The following is a 16,598-nucleotide window of genomic DNA, read 5'->3' on the forward strand; positions in this document are numbered from 1 at the left end:
AGTGTCCCTTCTGGCTGTGTGAATAGCTCTGCATCGCCGAACAGGAGCAAGCACACAACACATCAAGAATGGGCTCCAGCCAGCTACACAGACACTCATTCCCAGCTAGGAAAGGCTGGAAAATATTGCAGAGTGTCTCTGCATTCAGCTTAAATTTTGTTTCCTAACAGTTGTATGTTTCCACAGTTCTCTTCCTGCTTCACTGATGGAATGTGCAGCACGGGTTGAGGGCTCCTTGTGTTGGCTCTTTCTGACAATTCTTCTCAGAAAATACTCCTAACAACAGCTCCCATTACCTGGACTTGGACCTACTGACTGCAAGGACAGAGGAAGCACGAAGCTGCTATGACCAGGTATGTCAGACTCACTGCAACCAGCACCTCCATCAGATGGGCACAGGCTGGCCCAGACAAAGTGACAGACTACAGCTGTCCTCTGCTCCAAACAAGGCACTGGTCACATACACGGACATTACATAACACTCTGCAGCAGTGACTATTCCCTCCAGCACTGAGTCTGACTTCAGGACTGGCCAAGACCCACTAAGTAATTCATTACCCGTTAGGAATTTGGGAAGAACTGCAAATCCCTGAGCCATTTACTTCTTAGTGAGGCACCTGGGGGAGCCTCCATAGGGATCCCTCCAAGGCAAAGTGTACTTGTCACTGAGCACACCCACCCATGGCCACAGCCCTTCCAGAGCTCTCTCTTTCTCAGACTCATCATCTCTGTCCCACAGTCCACGTTCGACACTTACCTCCAGTGCACACATCCCAAAGGAGTAGATGTCCACAGCAGTGGTGACATTGGCAACTTCTGTAACACAGAAACAGCGTTGTTATCGGTCAGCTCTGCATGCAGCAGCACCACTCTGCACCAGGCTGGGACAGTCCTGCAGCTTCTCCCTCCTCTGCTACCAAACAACAGAGGAGCTGAAGCATTTCAGCAGGCAAATGGCTCAGAACTGTTAGCGTGGCATCTGTCAGGAGCCTGGAACTGAGAACAAGGTGCAGGACAGCTTGAAAGCATCAGTAAGGACAAAAAATCCCCAGGCTTGCAGCCACAGCCACAGCATACCTCCATATTCCGGGGCAAAGAAGTGCAGGTTCTTCTGCTCCTCACGACAGGTCTTCACGTGGTTGTTAATTGTGTCCGGCGCCACTAGAAGAAAACCAGGAATGCTCAGGATACAGGAAACCACATCCCATCCCTGATGAAATCCCAGGGAATGCCTGCAACCCCGGGCCCTCGGTGCCCAAAGGGGCAGAATGGTGGCATTAAGGTGAGTCTTCACAGCCTTCATCTCTTGTCATCTGCCCCGACCCAATACGTTCCTGCATTGTTTCCTTGGCAGCTTAGCATCACTCTCCAAGGGCAAACCTGGAGACCACAACTGCTGCCTACCGGGAGGACAGGGTGGGAACAACTCCCAGCAGAAATGCTGCCTAACTTCAAACAGAGCTATAGCATTTGTCACAAGTCACTCATTCAGAACAGCAGCCTGAGGAACAGCCAGAGATGCCAAGGTCACTGCAATTGGCCACCACCTCGGAGCTCTGGGAAGATGGACCTACCAGGCAACTCTTCCACACTTCAGGAGGATGCTGGTGCCACGGCACCTCCAGACAAGAATCAAGCCAAGCTGCTGAGGGAAGGGAGGTGACCACCCAGACAGCAGAACCTCCCAGCAGCCAGCACCTCCACAAACCACTCACAGCTGTGGGGAGGAAATAACTTGCAGCCACAGGAACAGTGAGCAGAGCACAAGTATGGACCCCCATGAAAGATAAGCTTTTGGGACAGCCACCTCTGCAGAGACTGCAAACAACCCTCTAAAACTAAGCAGCTGTCTGCCAGGAGAATCACTGAGGTGGGCAGGGAGCACAGAGCCACCACCCATTTGAAGCTCTGCTGTCACACTGGAATGTGCCCAGGCCCAGAGTCACCTGCTCACCCCCTGGACAATCACCATCAGTCCCCATCTGACCTGGAACAACGTGGGCTGACACGGGACATGCCAAAGCACCTGTATTTTTCCACACTGAGGAGGATTCCCAGCTGAGTGACCAGTTACCAGTTTCAGAGAGGAGATGTTCTCTGGGCTCTAGTCAGACAAGAAGGACCTCCCTTAGTAACTCAGCTCAGCCTCGCTGCATGGCACATACCAAATCATATTAGCCAGTCTGAGCACTGGAAGTAGAGCTTGCTCCAATAGCTGGGGCTTCTTTACCAACCAACCATTCACAAGTAACTGCTTTCTGTTCCCTGTGTTAGCTCTGATCCTAGGAGTCCAGCAAGGTGACTCCATTCCTAGTGCTAACCTGTTCCCAGACATCACCAGATCCTTTCACATTCACACCACCAAGCAGCATAAGCTACATTCTTTGTCCTTCTCCTAAGACCTGTTCTGTTTTCCCAGTGACACTGACTGCTTTGGACAAGTTCTGGCCAGGGCAGTGCACCATCACATCAGTTCTCTCTACTGGAGACTCTGCCCCAAGGGATCTCAACAGCCCCACATCACAAGTGGCTCTAAGCCTCCCTTGAGGAGCCAGAAAATGCCAGATTCTCATCAGCATCCAAATGATGAGCTCTGGACTTTGTTCACCTTAGTATTTTGCACTCCTGAGTCAGTTACAACTGGAGTTTGCCCAGTCCTCTGCACTGGACTGGAAGTCTTCCTGTGCTGCTGGAGCCAACCCCTCAGCCCCAACCCTCTCAACACACATCCATCCAGTGCCAGACTTGGCACACAGAGTAAAGCACCCATGGCTTGTCCAGCACACTAGATTCTCACACCAGGCCTTCTAAAGAGAGTATTTTAGGCTTTAGAAACCCTTCTGTTCCAACATCAGATTTATATTGTCGTTTATGGGATCCTGGATGTCTCTGTGGCCAATGCAGTGTATAGAACTAGCACACAGATGTTTGTGATACCTGTTAAACCTGCAGCTACTGCAGGCATGACAGAGGGACTCCCAGTGGCAAACCAGACAATGTGGGGAGAGAAAATAACTATTTTTTAACTCACATAGTAAAAGGAAACAGGGACCAAAAACTCGACAACCCGGTCCTGCCAAATATGGAGCAGAATCAGCCAAGGAAAGTCACCCTCCACACAATGTTGTGATCAGCTTCATTTTCCAGTGTCTTTAAATCCTGTTATGAGCACATATTGGATGGCAAGGCCAGTTCACTGGCACTCTGTTCTTGCTCCTGTGCCCGTTGAAGGACAGGGCTGAGGCAGCAGTCAGTCACAGAACAGATTATCAGCAGAAACCTCAGCGTGACAGCTGACACACTTCTACACCAGACAGGCAGGTAGAGGGGAAGTCCAGCCCACTATATTTGGCTCCATCCACAGTGTCCTTAACGAGGTCCAGCCAGCCTTGATAATCAGCTCCTCTGCATCCAGGTCCCACAGACCTTCTACAGCAGCACCAGCATTTCTGGAAAGAATGGGGCTCACACTCTCTGTGGGACCCCTCCAACTCAGACACACAGAACTGACACACAGGCAGCTCTGAATTTGCTGCTGTGGGTCAGCCAGGGACCTGTCCCCTCTGGTATTCTGGTCCTTGTGCTTCCTAACTTGCTGAGTCTCACTGGAATGCTCTTCCATCACTGTTGCAGAGATTGGCAGCTGGGTTTGATCAGCCACACCTGTCAGGGACTCTGCCTGTTCCAGCCGTTTATATTCCAGCTCACGTGCAGCTTGGCTGAGGTGACAGGTGTCACCTCACTCTGTTATTGCAGAGCTGAGGCAGCACAGGGTCAATGACATCAGACCCCCAGAATCTGTGTGTCTCAGAGCTAAGCAGGGACAGCCCTGCCAGACACAGTCCTGCTCTATGCGTCACTGACAGCACAACTTGCTCCTGAGGTCAGTGCAAAAACTTCCTGCAGGTGTGTTCAACACAGCAGTGCTGTTACAACTGTGACAGGATTTTAGATGGTAAGACAAGAAATCTGGGCGTGGTCTGGTCACTGTTGCTGATCATCTTGATGCATGGGCCACTTAGCAATGGCAGGGGCTGGGGAGCTTCACCTGAGCCCACCTTTTAAACCAGCCTCCTGGCTGTACAAGGTAAGAACACACACCTGAAGTTACCTGTGACACAGGCTCTGCTGCCTGACTCACACATGGCTGCTATCTGTCACTTATACACCTATTTCTGCATTCTCAAACGGGCTCTGTGCTGTGCATGATTGGAGCCATGAAGGCTGAGGATGGCTACTAAGTGAGACAAATGAGGAAGAACACAAAGGAAAGTCAGATCACCTACAATAACAACAAATGTGTCCTTCTCAGCCACAAGAAGGTGACTACAAGGGGCAGATTACAAGACAGCCCCATGGGAATTGACATGGGAAAGTCTGCTGGGCAATTAGCAGAGATGACTTTTAGAAAAAGGTTCAGCCAAATACAGTGTCTGAGCAGGACAGGTGATAGGAAGAGATGTGAAGCACAGCAGAGGATAGGGCACGCAACCTGTCATTGACAAGCTGAACTCAATCTGACAACAAAAGCATAGAAAGAGATAATGGGTACTCCTACAGGACCATGCTGCAGCTGGTCAGGCCAGAGTAAGTGGACAGCCCGTGTGCCCACTGGTGGTCAGCAGTGCCAGCCAAGGAGGCAATGGTGGCACTCCTTCCGAGCTGTGCCCACAGCAGGTTCAGCAGAGCTGCCTGGGCATCCAGCCCCTGCTCTGCAACACTCTGTGCTGCAGAGGACACTTCCCTCTTGCTTCCATCTCACACCCGCCTTTCTTCTGCACTCAGAACTTCCTCCTTGCAGGCAGCCAAGATCTCCTGTGCCGCAGCCCTGCCTGCTCCTGCAGCAGCCCCTGAGCTGTCTGGGGTCTTGTGAGCATGCTGCAAAGCAGAGCAGGACTGCCCTCCTCAGCAAAGGGCCCAGTGCCCTGGCCAACAGAAAGCAGGGTGAAACCAGGGGTCACTGAAAGGATCAACAACTGATCTCCAAGAGTGTCCCAGGCTTGCTGTGCAACCCAGCACAGGGATTGTACCACCAGGGACCTAAAAATTATCAACTGAACCCAAGACCACCCTCTGCAGCTGTGAAGGGGTGACCACAGGGCCAGGAGAGGTATGAGGCCACATTATTATCCCCAGCACTCATATGCCCCTGACACTTCCACTCCTGCAGAAGGGTACAAGGCTGCACAAACCCTCGACGTTACAGTTTCCTTTCTCTGCACACAGTCATGACAAAAGCTTTTTTATTAGGGAGAGCAAGGCCCAGAAAATAAGGAACTAGGAAGTTATTTTGCATAAAAAGAAGCATACAGCCATTAAACAAGGAGTCAAACAGGAAGAAGTATCATATTTATGCTGATCACAGAATAAAACTCCCTACAGCCCTCAGATCTGTATCAGGGATTGCAAACAGTGTTTGCAAAATGTTTGCAACACTGAGTCACCACAAGGAAGATGATTTTTTTTTTTGGCAGTTGAGTATCATTAGCTGAGGGAGCAAGTAGATTCCGTGTATGAAAAGTTCACCACACAGTGTTCCTAGTGCAGGTAAAGCTCCCCATGTGCTTACAGACATATGCACACCTCGACTGACATGGCTTCCCAGCAGGAAACCAACCTCTGCTAAAGCACTGCCCATGGCTCCTCCAGAGAAACACTGCTGGAGCAGCATCAGTGGTACTGGCAATAGAGAGGTAATGCCACACAAAACTGGAGAAGGCTGCTCTCCAAAGAAATTAACACAGAATCAAATCATGGCATGGTTCTTGTGGGAAGAGACCTGCAGAGGTCACCTTGTCCAACACCCCTGTTCCAGCAGGGACACCCAGAGCCGGCTGCCCAGGACCATGTCTAGATGGCTTTTGGGTAACTCCAAGAATGGAGACTCCATCCCAGCCTTGGGCAACCTGTGCTTGTGCCACCACCACACTGAGAATGCCCAAGGTCCAGAGGGACCATCTGGGCTCCAGCCTGTGCCGTGGCCTCTGCTCCTGTCCCCGGGGCTAGGGGCTCACCTGCACAGCCCTCCCTGCAGGTGTCACCCCGGGGATCCCCAGGGCTCACCTGCACAGCCCTCCCTGCAGGTGTCACCCCGGGGCTGGGGGCTCACCTGCACAGCCCTCCCTGCAGGTGTCACCCCAGGGATCCCCGGGGCTGGGGGCTCACCTGCACAGCCCTCCCTGCAGGTGTCACACCGGCGATCCCCGGGGCTCACCTGCACAGCCCTCCCTGCAGGTGTCACCCCGGGGATCCCCGGGGCTGGGGGCTCACCTGCACAGCCCTCCCTGCAGGTGTCACCCCGGGGATCCCCGGGGCTCACCTGCACAGCCCTCCCTGCAGGTGTCACCCCGGGGATCCCCGGGGCTGCTCTGCCCGGGCTCAGCAGCCGCAGCTCCCTCAGCCTCAGCCCGGCAGAGACGCTCCAGCCCTGCAGCATCACAGGCTGCTCGGGGCTGTCCCCAGGCTGTCCCTGTCCCTCCTGTCCTGGGCACCCAGCGCTGGGCCCGGATCTACACGGTGGCTGCACTGAGCAGAGGGCCAGGACCATCCCCTCCCTCCTCTGGCAAAGTTTTGCCTAATGCAGCCCAGGGCATCATCAGCTACCTCTAGGGCCAGGGCACACACCCCACACTGTCAGCGAGCCACAGAGGGACATGATCACACTGTGTCACATTTCTCATGAAGCAGCAAGTGGTATTTTTACATTTAAAAGATTACTTAAGAGCTCTAAGTTGACGTGTTGGACCACATCCATTACACAGAAGCAGAAAGTAGAAGTAGGCAGAGCAGGAAAAACAAGAACAGATAAAGAAGAGCTGTAAGATTAGTACCTGTCAATCCTGGCTGCATGCAGACTCTTAAACAGTGACTTAAGGGCTTATTGGCACTTTATCTGGAAGAATTAATGATACAAACAACTTCATCCCTAACAAAGTGTGTTGGGAGATCAGCAATCTGTGCCCAAAACCAAGTTCCACATTCTAGACCAGAAGGATGAAGGTTTCACTGACCATGCAGACCCCTGCTTGGGTACACTAATGCAATATTGCTATGAAAAAGATATACATGTTCACATCACAGGGCAAGAATTACATGCAATCAGAAGAAACAAGAACAGACATTCACTGAAATGCTACAGACTGAGCTACTCTGGAGGAACCATCTGCTCCCAGGAGACAGACACGCACTAGAAAACAAGTCCTCAGAAACACGACTGTGAAGATGATCTTCTGTTGTGAGCAGCTCTGCTTAACAGAAGCAGGGACTGAATCAATATAAATGTGCACTCTAAAATGCAATTAGGGCCCACAAGATCAAGAATTTCAAGTACAACTTTCCCAAATTTCAAACTCCACATCTCTGATTGTCATTGTTCCACAATGTGCCAAAGGGACCTGGGGAGATTTAACCTGGAGCAGAGCTCGCCCTTGGGAGCAGGTGCCAGGGTGAGAACACTCCTTGGCCTGCACAGCTCCAGACCTAAACCACAAACCTGTCTAGGCTGGGAGGGACCTCTTGAGAGGACAGCTCACCCCTGCTCAGGCACAGCCAGCCACCACAGGCTGCCCTTGCTTGTTGGAGTTTCAGTGATCTTTCCAGAACTGGCACGAAGGAGCTTCCTGAACTGCTGAGGTTCACAAAGCCTTCAACCAAAGCGCCCTGGAAGGAAGAGACATCTGCAACTGCTGTGCTAATATGAGAATGGGTGGATGAAGACCTGGATGACGACAATTCACACCCCCATGCCCACTGGGAAAGTCACATAAAAAGCAGAGAAAAAACAGAGCTGAACAAAACTGAAGCAGCAATGCCTTCAGTGCAACCCAGAAATAACAATGACCTCAGAAAATGGATGTTCCATAACCTGGAGCACTAAACAGAGACATTTAAACCTTTTAAAATATCTTACTTAACTGAAAACAACAACCAGTCTAGATGACCAGAGTTTTCTGGTGTTTTCATGAATGAGGTCAGTCACAGCAGCACACAGAAGGTACTCTGAGCTAGGGAAATAAGTGCTAGGAGCAAGAGCTGGCTTTTAAACCTTCTGCAAAATAAAAATGAGTTTATTACTATCACAGCATAGAAGGAGGAAAATCTTTGCCACAGGGCCACCAAAGTCACCAGTTCATCCCACTAAACTGGACCTTAAAAACCACACCACCCTCCCCCAGACACACACACTGGACACGTGGTCAGCAGCAGGCAGCTGGAACTTCCAGCAGGACAGAACCCATGGACTGCCACTCACCCGTGGCTGCTCCTCCTACTTCAACTCTGTGCTCACACAAAAACCCAGGGCAGGTCTCTGGAGCCGCTTCTGCCACTCTGGTAATCACAGCAGCAGCTACAGCACTGCAGCATTACAATTACATCATTGTACCATTAAAATCAACCTCGTGCTATTCAACCCAGTTTGTTCAACAGTTTCTCAAGAACAAGCCAAAGGAGAAGCGCCTTCACTTGGAGACAGGCTTTTGCACCAAGAGTTTCACAGACAACACAAACCCATGGCAGTCAAACCTCTAAAAGAAAAACCAGCCCCCCCAAAAAAGTAGCCTGGATCCAGCCTTGAACTTTCTTCTAGACAAAAAGTTCCACTCAAAACGATTTCCTTGCCCAATCTCATTCCCAGCAGCACCTGCAGTCGCAGAAAAACCTCATTAATATCTGCCTTTGTTTTGCCAAGTTTCTAAGGAACCAAAAATGTTTGGCTTGGTAGACAATGTGCTTGACTCACACATAAAACTGTACAGTCAAAAAAGCTAAACTACATCTATTCATGTAACATTTCCCTAAATCAATGCTAACATGCCATTTTTATGGCAGATTTTTCTATGTCTGATGACTAAAATTAACCATTATTTTCCCTTTAAAACCACACCTGCCATAGTTCAAAAAATAAAAAAGCCAGATCCAAGATATCCTACTAACCTTTTATTTCTGCATCACCTCAGGTGTCTGTTAAGACTGTGGAAACCAGCATGGCATTTAAAGATCAGGGAACAAAATCCAAGGGAGTGAAGTGATGACTAAAATAAGATTCGTTATGAAAGCATGTCATTCACAGCCTCATTAGCTCAATGCTCAAGCAAAACAGGAGCCAGACACGCTAGATTTAGTGTTTTCAAACCCAAATCACTGTTCAAGATCCCCAGCTCTCATACCACCAGTACCTCCTGGTACCACAGAGTGCTAGAACAAGTTCACAACCAGCCATCCAGGAAAGCTCAGTTTTCCAAGCCATCTGATGCTGTTCCAGCACAGGTGAGGTACCACAGCTCCCCTTCCACCTGCAGAGCGCTCGTTCAGGCTTCTCCTGTCCTTCTAGAGCCTTTGGTTCTGCTCACAGGAGTGACTGATTCTGGAGGAGGGACTGGCCAGCCCTCAGCCTTGCTGCCCTCAGCCTGGCTGAGCCCAGGCTCAGGCTCAGCCCTCAGAGTTCCCATTCTGGGGGCTCATTCCTGGGCCAGTCCACTCGCTGCCGCCCTGCCAGCCTGCAGCCACCCCCAGGGACACCTGCCCTCCTCAGGACTCCAGCCAGGACTACATCCCCATCCCCCTCAGCTACACCAGATCCTGGACTGAGCTTTCCAGGAGCCTCTGCTCCGCTGGCAATGCAGAGTGGCACAGCACATCCTCCTGCCAGCCTGGAAGGCACAGAGCCCATCTGGTCAGGCCCTTGCCCTTTCCACCACTTCAGCTGATGGTTGGTAGGTTCCCAACTCAGTAGAAACAAACTTTAACCATCGAGAATAACCCTGATGGCAAAAAATAAAATAAATAATTATTTTAAATGTAAACATGGTGTTCTGTGCAATAGGGTTACAAATTGCAGCACTCGACTCCTTCTCTGGCTCCCACCAGCCCAACTCCCTCCTCATATGCACAGATCTCCCCAAAACCAGAGATTTATCTGGGGAAACATCAATAGCCAAGCTTACTTCAATCCAGGGACTCATTTGGGGCAGGAGGGATCTGGCCATCAGGAGCCAGACACATTCACTGAAACATTCATCTTAAAACCAACACATCTAAGGAGCTCAAACTACAAGCAAGCAATTGGATAGCCAAGCACACAGTGGGGGCTAGTCCAGGGCTGGGTCCCAGCCAAGGGCAGCAGAGCAGCAGCAGGGAAGAGCCTAATGGACGTGGGAAGCTCAGCTGGGAAGAGCTCAGAACAAGGCATGGCTTGTTGACATGCAGGAGCTGGCATGCACAGGGCCCGTGGACTAGCACACGCTAAGAACATGGAGAGGGAGAAAACTAACAACCAGGAGACTTCACAAAGGGCAGTGCTCCCTCTCTGTAAGGCTCTGGCCAAGAGCACAAGGAACTGTTTGCATCCCAGCACAGACCATGAGCTCTCCAAGCAGGATGCACCTAAGCCAAACAGTTTTACACACAGCCTTATAGCAAGGGAACACTGTAAATACATCAGTGTGTATGTTTGTGTGTTACAAATATAGATACACACACATATATATATAAATATATATATACAGATACACACAGAGATAAAATCATGTACATGACATAAGTGGAGTCACATCACAGGAGCGGAGAAGTTTGCTCACCATTAGCAAATATCCTATGAAAGACTGTTGTAACAGAGCAGCCCGTGAGCGGGAAGTAAAACGAGATAAAGTCAATGAGTTGGTGAACAGCAAAGCACTTACATCCATAGAGACAGCTGGGTCAGTCAGGGCACACAGGGACAGGACTGAGCACTGGGCCCTGCCTCCAGCCACCTCTCCAAAAGAAATTTACCTAAGGAACATCAGGGCTTCTACCTGAGAACCAGACTGGGCAGGGGAGACAAGGCATCTCTGACCAAGCAGAAGATTATGGCTGACTCTGAGACCAAGAAGCTGGAAATTCTGTTCTGCTGTGAGTGTCCTACAGTCCCACCCACCCCACCCCTTCAGCAGAGAATTCCCTTTCTCTACATTCCAGTAGCTTCTGGCACAGATCTCAGCAGGAGAACCCACACTCACACACCTGGCCACATGATGCCACAGCAGAGCTAACACCCCTAGGAGTCCTGCCCCATGGCCTGCAACTGAGGGCAGACCCTGAGCAGACACAACTAAAGACACACTGAGGCCATGGTCAGGCTGGTGCAGCCAGGGGAGACACACAGCAGCAATGCCTCGAGGCACAAGGGGGAAATCTGCACTGCACCCCACGGAGCCTCCTCTGTGCTCCAGCAAGGTCTCACTCAGCAGATGCTGACGCACTGCCACGTCTCAGGAGCACCAGAGGACACCGAGACCCTCCAGCTTGAGGCCTCCTTCTGCTGGGGCACTCCAAGAGCTGCCCAAAAGGATTTTTAATACAAACACATCACTTCTTTCCACCTGTGCATGGTTCCTACACTGCAGTGGGAATTCCAGGAACAGCTCCCAGCAATGCCAACAGGAGCAGGCAGCAGCACCAGGCACGCTGTGTGTACACACTGTTCTTGCCACCTCAGAGCAGCCGCAGCCCCAGGAACACACCTGGCAGCACATCCCCTTGTTAGCCAGCACAGACACCCACGGAGGCACCACTGCGCTGCACCTGGGCTCTGGAAGAGTACACAGGGCACAGCTTGGACTTATCACAAGGAATGCTTTCATCTGACCACAGCTCCACAAAGCAGCTGGAACATTCCAGTCTCTGGGAATACCAGCGGCAAGTTTAAGAGCTGTAAGTGTCTTTCCTATCCTCGTCATGAGTTCTCCGAAGCTCTCCACTCATTTGAAACATTCTCCTTAAATCTATAAACTCTGCACTTTATGGAACTGGAGAATAAACCTCAGCAAATGAATGGATTATGGATGGCTTTTGCATTTAAGCATTATGCAAAATCTTTCCTCCTTCCCACTCCCTTTTTCTTCCACAGCTGACCCCCAGCACGCAGATTTACACACTGAACAGAGGAACAGTGATCAGGGCAGCCAGTGCACGTGCTGCTGCCTCTGAGCGAGCAGCAAGGAGCAAAGGGCTGTTCCCACCCCTGAACGTGTGTCACAGGAACCACCATCAGACACTGCCAACGTGATGCTGCTCTCCTGGCACGCCCTCCCCCAGCAGACAGCAGGATGTCCTGCAGTGCACACCAGCAGCTGCCTTAGCCAGCTTTTTGCCCCACATTCAGCAAGTATTCTCTTTGCAAAGCCACAGGGAGAGGAACTTTGGGAGCAGCGTCCAGCACAGTACTGGGGACAGAGAAGCACCAAAGCACAGCTCATAGTGCAGAATCCTGTTCCCCATAAACCCACGGAAATTACTGTCCTGCTGCTTTTAAGTAAACACAGGGAAGTGCTCAGACACCAGCCAGCTGACAGAACAAGGACAGGAAGCAGCAAACATGAGCCTGGCATTGTCAGCGACCCTGGAGCAGCTGCTGCTCCAGGCCCAAAACTCAAACCCAGCCCATGAGGCACTGCAAAGGCAGCAGGGCCAGGGAGAAAGGCTCGAGCTCCAACACAACCAGCAGTCCTGGGGATGCAGCTTTGCCTTTTCTGGTTGGGTGGGCATTGCAGGAATAGGAATACGTCCTGCAACACTGCCAACTCCAATTCCAGCCTGCACTGGAGCCACAGCTTTCCCGTCTGGAGGAATCCTCTTCTGACCACATGCAATCACTTCCTTTTTTATTTAGGAAGGACGAGAATCTTTTACATAAATTACTGCACTTCTGAACGTGAGGTGAGCCAGGCAGCCCACAGCTGTGGAGCAGAGAGGTCTGCTCAGGAACAGCTGCACATGAGCACTGCAGCTGCAGTCACACTCCAGCACATCCTAGAGCTGTACCAGCACAGACACCCACTTCCCCTGGCAGGAGCACACACACGTCCCTCCTGCTGCACCTGACAGAAGCAAAGCTTGGTGAAACTAAAGGGATCTAATCTTAACAGTGCTGAGGCCACCACTTGTACCCACAGCTGAAGAGCCACCTTCCTACACAGCCTCTGCCCAGCAGCCCTGGAGCTGCATGCCCTGAGAAGGGCTGGTCTGAGGAGCTGCAGGATGTCCCTGTGGTGAAAGCTGTGGCTGCAATGCCAGCTCCATGGGTTTGGTTTTACAGACAGAGCTGGCTGCCCTGCAGAAAGATGGCAGCTGCATGGTACCTTGAAACTAAACTAAAAAAGGGCATTTCTTGAGTACTCAAGCCTTCCCATCAGTCTGAACTGAATGCCAGGGAGTTTGCCAGCATACAGGTACTAGATGTACTCACTCTTGGAAATCCCTCCCACTTGGACAAAGTCAGGAAAACACAATAAAATCTGTGTGACAACATGATGACATCAGTTTGTGTGAAGAGCAAGTCCCCAAGTGTACAGGCAGGTCAGGAGCAGAGTGCTCCTTCTGCCATGATCCTGTCTCCCTGCTAAAAGCACAAACCTGCTGCCCCCGTTCTGGAACAAAACAACAACACAGGAGATCTTTGATGGGAAGAGAAGCCACAGGTCTGCAGCTGATGGAGAGAGGCTATTTCTGGATGACAGGTGATGCAGAGCATCCTTCCCTGCATGCTGCCACATCAAAGCAGAACTCACACAGACAATAGCTGCAGGAAAGCAAAGACCTATTCCTCAGATCGAGAATACTTGCCGAAGTTGAACAACAGGTAGCAAAGCTGTCCCTTGAAAGGTCATGTCAAGGTGTGAAATAATGCATCCTGACTGCAGACAGATTTTTAGAGACATGGGAATAGCAGGAAAAACCAGAGCATGCAAGGATGCTCTGCACTGCCAGGAACATCACTGCTTACTTATGAAAGAAACCATTCTGGCACAGGGTGGCTGCTCCAGCAGGGCACGTGCGTGCCAAACAGGCTGAGGGCACCTCAGCAGCCTGAAGGCAGGCCCATTATCCCATGGGATAATGGGATGCTGGATAAGCCACTTGCTGCAGCCAGAGTCTGTCCACTTTATTGTCAACATGGGCTGCTACAAGCAGCACTCTTGTGGCTTCATGGACACAGCTGCCCAGGCAGCTCCCAAAGCTCCACAGTGCTGGCAGGAGAACTCTGTGTATTAACATGAAAATCTGCAGAGCAGATGAACCCACAGATTATGTGCTTATGAAACCTCCAGGTTTCAGCATCATTTCCTGCATCATCCCCTTGAGACAAAAAGCTAAAGAAGAGTCACTCCTGCACCTGACAAGGGTCCAATCACCAGTGAATTCTGCTCCCAGTCTCTGGCACATCTGATGTGGAGGTGGAGAAGCACATGTACACACATGCCTCTCGTGCCAGGGAGCCTGGAAAGGAGCAGATGCCTTTCTCTGTTTGGGCAGTCTGTCTGATAAGGCAGGGGCACCCCCAGCAAGCATTACCTGACCCAATTTTGATCAGTCCGTTGTGCTGGATGAAGATGGTGTCACAGGTCAGGTTGCCATGGATGATGGGAGGATCACAGGAGTGGAGGTAGCTGGAGATGCAGAACAGAGCACTGGTCAAGGCCTTGAATCCCTCCCTTCACACCCTCCCACATCAAGAAACATCAGAGGAGAACAGGAGAGCAAAGGGCACATGCCAGGGATTTGCAGCAACTGTGAGATACAATTCAGTGACTGTACATCAGCCTCTGGCTGAGAACCAGGAACAAACAGGAATTGTCTCTAATGGATCTCCAGAACAGGGTGGAGGGGAAGAGAAAGCTTTCTCCTATCAGTTCCCAAGAAACTCAGGGTGCCAGAGGTAAAGACATGATTTCATCCCACCCAGTACTGCTGAGTGGATTCTAAAAGGGTTACAATTTTATTTTTATACCAAAAATATCAGAGCCTTAGTCTGTCCCTACTCAAAGGGGACCAAAGAGGCCCTTAATGCTACACACACACAACTGGGCATGTTTGTCAGGCACAAATAAAGCTTTTCAGTGCTGGGTCCCAGGTACACTCTGTTTTTGCATCTCACTCTGCCTGGGTTTGTATTAGCAGCTAGCACTAATAAGGACAGTCAGCTCCCAGAAGCTTATTAGAACCCAAACTATTCACCAATAGCTGTAATTTAGCCAAGTGGCACCACAGTTTCCTCTAAGGAGTGCAAGCCATGCTCTGTCATCCAGGCCATTGTTTTTCTAAGGTTCTAATTAGCTACTCACCAACTCCAGCTCAGGTGGAAAAGAGTTTTTAAAACCCACACCACATTCTACTTAGCTGTATTGCACTAAGATGGCTGCAGAAGAGCTGCACCATCAAGAAATGTACAGACACATCTAAAAACACCATGCCTCAATATCCATGAATCCACTGCCTGTAACAGGCCTGCAGCCTGTCAACACTATGGAAGCTTTTCTCAGTCCTCTCACACGGAACTTGATTTCCCTGTCATCTTTGCAAGATCCTACTGACCAAGGAGAAACCCAGATTATAAAGCTGGATACTCTGGAGAGCTCCCTAAAACTTAACTGCTACATCAGTCCCAATGGCTGGGATCTCAAGGTCAGTACCCCACGTACCTGAGAGCAGAGAGGATCTGGGTACACCACCGCTTCCATGCCTGCAGATACAAGAGGAAAAGGAGAAAAATCATCCACCAGCAGCTAATCTGTAGTTCTGTGACTCACAGCCCACTCGTAGGAAGCAATACCTGCTCCAGCTTTTACTCAGTGCAGCTGTAAGGAACCAGTACTGCTATGGTCAGCTTGTTTCTACATATTCCCATGGGTCCAGAAACACACCTGTCCTCCAGTCTCCCATGTACAGACACTTTCCCCCTTCCTGTGAGGGCCCCTGGAGAGGGACACGCCTGTCACACCACACCTAAGGAGCTGCAGAGCTGCTGGCAGTAAAGCAACCAGCACAGAACTGCTGTCCCAGAGAACCTGCAGCTGAACTCGGGCACAGGGACACAGGGGAGCTGCAGCAATGCGTGATCACCAGGTCTCACTGGGATCCTCTGCTGAAAGGGCTTTCCAGGGGCTGATGGCTCCAAAGAGTTATGGTCACACAGAAAACAAGAGTTACCTTTTCATTCATAGTTTTGTGGTTTTTCTTTGTCTTCTTCAGGAACTGTTTCAAGCTCCCTGAAGACATGTACTCAGTGATGAAGATCACCTGTGGGGCAGCATGACACGTTACCCTCCACCTTGCTAATTACCTTACCAATAACAGTGAGAACCCAAAGCCTGATGACTGCACTTACCCTGGCCTTGTTCTCTTTGACATCAGCCCAGTATTTGTGGAACTTCACAATGTTGAGATGATCCAGCTGAATTAAGTTGTCAAACACCGCTTTAACTTTTTCCTTAACATCAGAAAGACAAAAACATGTCATACCAGAGACCTCACCAAATATCCTTCTTTCTTCTTGGGTCTCGGTCCCCTCAAGCACTAACATATAAGTCAAGCCCCTAGGCTAAGAACAGGCAGGATCCCATTTTCTTCTGCACTGCATCTCAGCAGAGAGTGGTTTGATTGCCAAGTGGAAATGAACACATTTCCATGAAAGGGCTCATGGAAATAGCACAACAGTCTTCCAGGACATTTCCTACACAGGCCAGGCGTAAGCCAGATTTGCTACATTTGGACAGCACAGCATCCCAAACCCAGCCAATAATCCACACAAGAAGTATCCATAATCCCACCCCAGGGCAGGG

The 16,598-nt window shown here is 50.6% G+C and overlaps 1 protein-coding gene across 4 annotated transcripts in view; it reads right to left on the bottom strand.

Moving 5' to 3' along the window:
• The window catches only part of NRBP1 (nuclear receptor binding protein 1), a 35,430-nt gene that overhangs the window by 5,242 nt on the left and 13,590 nt on the right, over positions 1-16,598 (bottom strand). For 2 of the 4 annotated variants that reach the window (XM_038130416.1, XM_038130415.1), the window contains 7 exons: positions 16,145-16,246; positions 15,967-16,056; positions 15,459-15,499; positions 14,332-14,426; positions 10,578-10,601; positions 1,078-1,161; positions 758-816 (listed from right to left, as the gene is read on the bottom strand). In XM_038130416.1, the coding sequence (XP_037986344.1) occupies positions 758-816; positions 1,078-1,161; positions 10,578-10,601; positions 14,332-14,426; positions 15,459-15,499; positions 15,967-16,056; positions 16,145-16,246 (495 nt within the window). The remainder of the gene's footprint in view (positions 1-757; positions 817-1,077; positions 1,162-10,577; positions 10,602-14,331; positions 14,427-15,458; positions 15,500-15,966; positions 16,057-16,144; positions 16,247-16,598) is intronic. The other 2 variants (XM_038130418.1, XM_038130417.1) reach the window with 1 other exon arrangement.

The sequence above is a fragment of the Motacilla alba genome, chromosome 3, assembly GCF_015832195.1.
Source record: "Motacilla alba alba isolate MOTALB_02 chromosome 3, Motacilla_alba_V1.0_pri, whole genome shotgun sequence".
NCBI lineage: Eukaryota > Metazoa > Chordata > Aves > Passeriformes > Motacillidae > Motacilla > Motacilla alba.